The sequence below is a fragment of the Halyomorpha halys genome, unplaced genomic scaffold (assembly GCF_000696795.3).
Source record: "Halyomorpha halys isolate HHAL.00 unplaced genomic scaffold, Hhal_1.1 Scaffold2039.1, whole genome shotgun sequence".
Taxonomy (NCBI): Eukaryota; Metazoa; Arthropoda; class Insecta; order Hemiptera; family Pentatomidae; genus Halyomorpha; species Halyomorpha halys.
Genome location: NW_027113814.1, coordinates 23572 through 27207, shown reverse-complemented (window position 1 = coordinate 27207; position 3636 = coordinate 23572). Strand labels below are relative to the sequence as shown.

General features: G+C 31.3%; 1 protein-coding gene across 1 annotated transcript; it reads left to right on the top strand.

The window, feature by feature from the left end:
- Nucleotides 1-730: 730 nt before the first annotated feature.
- Nucleotides 731-2082, top strand: LOC106691030 (uncharacterized). The gene is made up of 3 exons (XM_014436674.2): nucleotides 731-757; nucleotides 926-1715; nucleotides 1786-2082. Exons 1-3 carry the CDS (start codon nucleotides 746-748, stop codon nucleotides 1953-1955), a joined length of 972 nt encoding a protein of 323 aa, XP_014292160.1. The 5' UTR covers nucleotides 731-745; the 3' UTR covers nucleotides 1956-2082.
- The last annotated feature ends 1554 nt before the right edge of the window (nucleotides 2083-3636 follow it).

The window sequence follows — 3636 nt, the reverse complement described above, 5'->3', positions numbered from 1 at the left end:
ATTCTCCGAGGCGCCTGAAAAGAAGATGGCCTCGTGACCTTATATTGTAAACTGTTTTTAGAGTTCTACTACTGGGTAGTTTCTCTACATCCTGTATCTTATCATTATGTCATTATGATCAAATTTACTTGTTGTATTTTTTATACAGTTGTAAATATCAATAAATAGTGTAAACTTATAGGATTGCAATAATTAAATACTTTTTAAGAAATTTAAATGTCTAGCTCGGTTATTATATGCACTATGGTTATTCTTACTGTGAACGAACATCAGTTAAAAAGAAGTGGGAGAAATCAAATACTCGCAATCGAAGCCGCTGTTAACAGCTAGATTTGAAATAAAAAATCAGTTATTGTTTGTTGTAAAAATATTTTCACTTAAAGATGAGAATTATTTTGCATTTTTATACTTACATCCTTATTTCTGAATTCAATAATAAAACAAAAACAAAAATCAAATGGAATTTAAATATTACTAAATTTTTTTTCTTCTTCCGTTATTTCAACATTTATTAACATTAAACTTACAGATAATGTACACTAATATATTATTTATTAATTTATATCATGACTGTACATTTTATATAATTATTTCAATTTCTTCCTCTACGTAATTGTACAATGACTCGTTTGGGTGGTTTTATCAGGAACTGTCATATCCCGCTCCAGGCATATATAAGCCGCTTGTGGCCTTAAATGATCAGTCTTTCGAATTACTGCCTCAGCGAACAAGCAACTGTAACAAAATGACTAAATTGGTAGGATAATGTTAATTCAATCTTATAAAAATTAAGTTGATCTACTTACAAGTATTGAATATTTATAATCCAGCAGTAATTATTACAATAATATAAATTCGGATTTTTATATCTGATTAGTTATCTGTTTTATAATGTTAATTACAATTATAATGTTTAAATTTTCAGAGCACATACATCTTATGTCTATCACTGTTATGTTCGTGGCTAGTGGCAGCTGAAGAAAAGAAAAAACCCGAAAAGAGAGGCATCTTTGGAGGTCTCACTGCACCGGGCCTATATAGCGGATATGGTTACGGCTTGGGAACTGGCCTCACTTCTGGAATAGGTCTTCCAGCAGGGATTGCCCTCACAACTGGAGCAGGCCTCAGTTCAGGAGTGAGCCTTCCTTCTGGAATCGGTTTAAATATAGGAAGTACTCTTAGTTCTGGATTAGGATTATCTCCCAGTATTGGACTTTCGTCAGGATCCAACCTCCCTTCTTTAATCAGCACTGCGTCCGGTACAAGCCTCAGTTCTGGAATCGGTACAGCAGCTGGAGCCAGTTTGCCTAGTGGAATCAACTTGGCTTATGGAACAAACATCCCTTCAGTTTTGAACCTAGTTTCCGGAGCAGGTCAGGTTACAGCCCCAGCGCCACAGACTATCGCAGTTCCTATTAACCGCCTGGTACCCGTTTCAGTGTCACAGCCAGTTCCAGTTCCAGTCGACAGACCAGTTCCTGTTACAGTCAACCGTGCAGTCGCTGTTGCAGTGGATAGACCTGTTGCAGTCGCAGTTGATAGGCCTGTTGCAGTAAATGTTCCTCAACCAGTATCTGTTCCTATATCGCGACCAGTGCCAGTATCTGTACCGTCTCCAGTTCCAGTAAATGTTATCAACAGAGTTCTTGTTCCAGTCCCACAACCATACACAGTTCTTAGAGCTGTACCCGTTCAAGTTGGAACATCTCAACTTAGTAAGTATACTGTAATTAAAACACATTTTTTATAGCTTGCATTATTATCAATAATATTGATTACCCGCAGGTGGAATTTCAACTGGTGTTACTTTGGGCAATGGTTTAAACTTGGGCTCAGGTTTGTACAGTAACAGTGCCATCTTCAGTCAGCCCTATGGATATCGTAGTGCACTCTATGGCTCCTATTCTTTGGGAACTTCATCACTCTTAGGACTAAAAGGAGTGTTTCGAAAATAACCAGTAATCATATTAGTATTTTTGTTATGTGTTTTTAATTTTGTTGTTTGTTATTGTTACTACTTTAACTTTGTTTTTAGTTGTAAGTGTTGATTAATGTAATACCATTAATGTTAATAAATATTCTTATTCATACTAATACTTTCTTTCTCCCTCTTACAAATTTATATTTGCTTAAACTGAGTGTTATATAACAGTAATGTAGTATGAAAATGTTAAACTTTCATATATTAATAGTTTTCTATATTTTGGCATCCAGTGATTTAACATGAAATATGAAATATAAAAAATTAAAACCTTATATAAAACTTATAATTAAAACCTGTTGATTATTCTTAAACATTTTGTAAGTAATTGATAAGAGAACGATTGATAAATGGGTTATGGCTTATATAAGAACATGTAAAAAATATGTTACGAAATGATTACAATATGCGCTAATGTCACCGAAACGATGTCTTTAGGTTGAACTAATTTTAATCTTAATTCATAATTACTTGCATAATTTCAATAAATAGTACAATATTAATATATGATTGAAAAAAGTATGAAGTTTATCTAATATAATGTATTAAAAAAACAAATACTGTACGGCCTTGAGGAGGTGTGGTACACTGGAATAGGAAAAAATTTTTTTTTCATAACAATGACAATGCTCTTGTTATTTTTCCAAATAAAAAATATTGGCTAAAATTTATTTTTGAAAGATTTTGAAGTTTGTTCGATCTATATTTTGTTATCTAAAAATTAATCATGATAATAAAAAAGTGAAATATTTATCAAATTGATAATAGAAAAGTACTGTTACAAAGTGTTAAAGGTAAACTATATTTTTTAGTTCAGTAAAAAAACAATAACAGAATAAATAGGAACTTTTCGTTGGTAGAATTAATAAATGTTTAATAAAATTATCTCAATCCTAAATAAAGTAATACCGAAACATTAAAAGAGTTAGGCAGCCATCTTGAATAAATGTAATGAACCTTTTAATATAATTTTAATTTTTATTGATTAATAATTTATTTTGTATTATATAAGTAGACTTTAGGATTTATCAATACAAATTAAGATTATATTGAAAGGTTCATTACATTTATTCAAGTAGGCTGCCTAAATCTTTTAATGTTTCGGTTTATTAGACAAATAGTTCTTTTAAAGGTTAAAAGGTCAATTAAAAGTGTGGTTGATCGATAAACCAATTAACATAACGGTGATTGTTAGATTATGTTCAATTTTAACGATAGAATTTCAATAATTTTGGATAAATTCAAAAACCAAAAAAATTGGTGAACGCGACCCTATTGGAAAAGATATTCAATGAATAATTATACACAATACATCTTGCATACCATAGCAAGGGAGTCTGTGGTTTCTAGTTCTTAATCTGAACATATAAGTATTACATTTCTAAGATTTGAAGGTCGGTTCCCATCAGAAACCGATATACAATACAAATATAAATGTAAATACACAAATAAATAAAAAAAATGGAGGTTCTGGAACCCGCTACGGCTTTAGAAACGCGGTTAGCCAGAAACATATCATGTCAGATTTAATTAAAATTTCATTACAATCAGTGATCTCACGCGAATTGGCAATATTTATTACTTAATAGCATTTTAGCCATTTCACGATTCCATTAGTTCTGAATTAGTCAACATATTTTAGTGGAATAAATTCA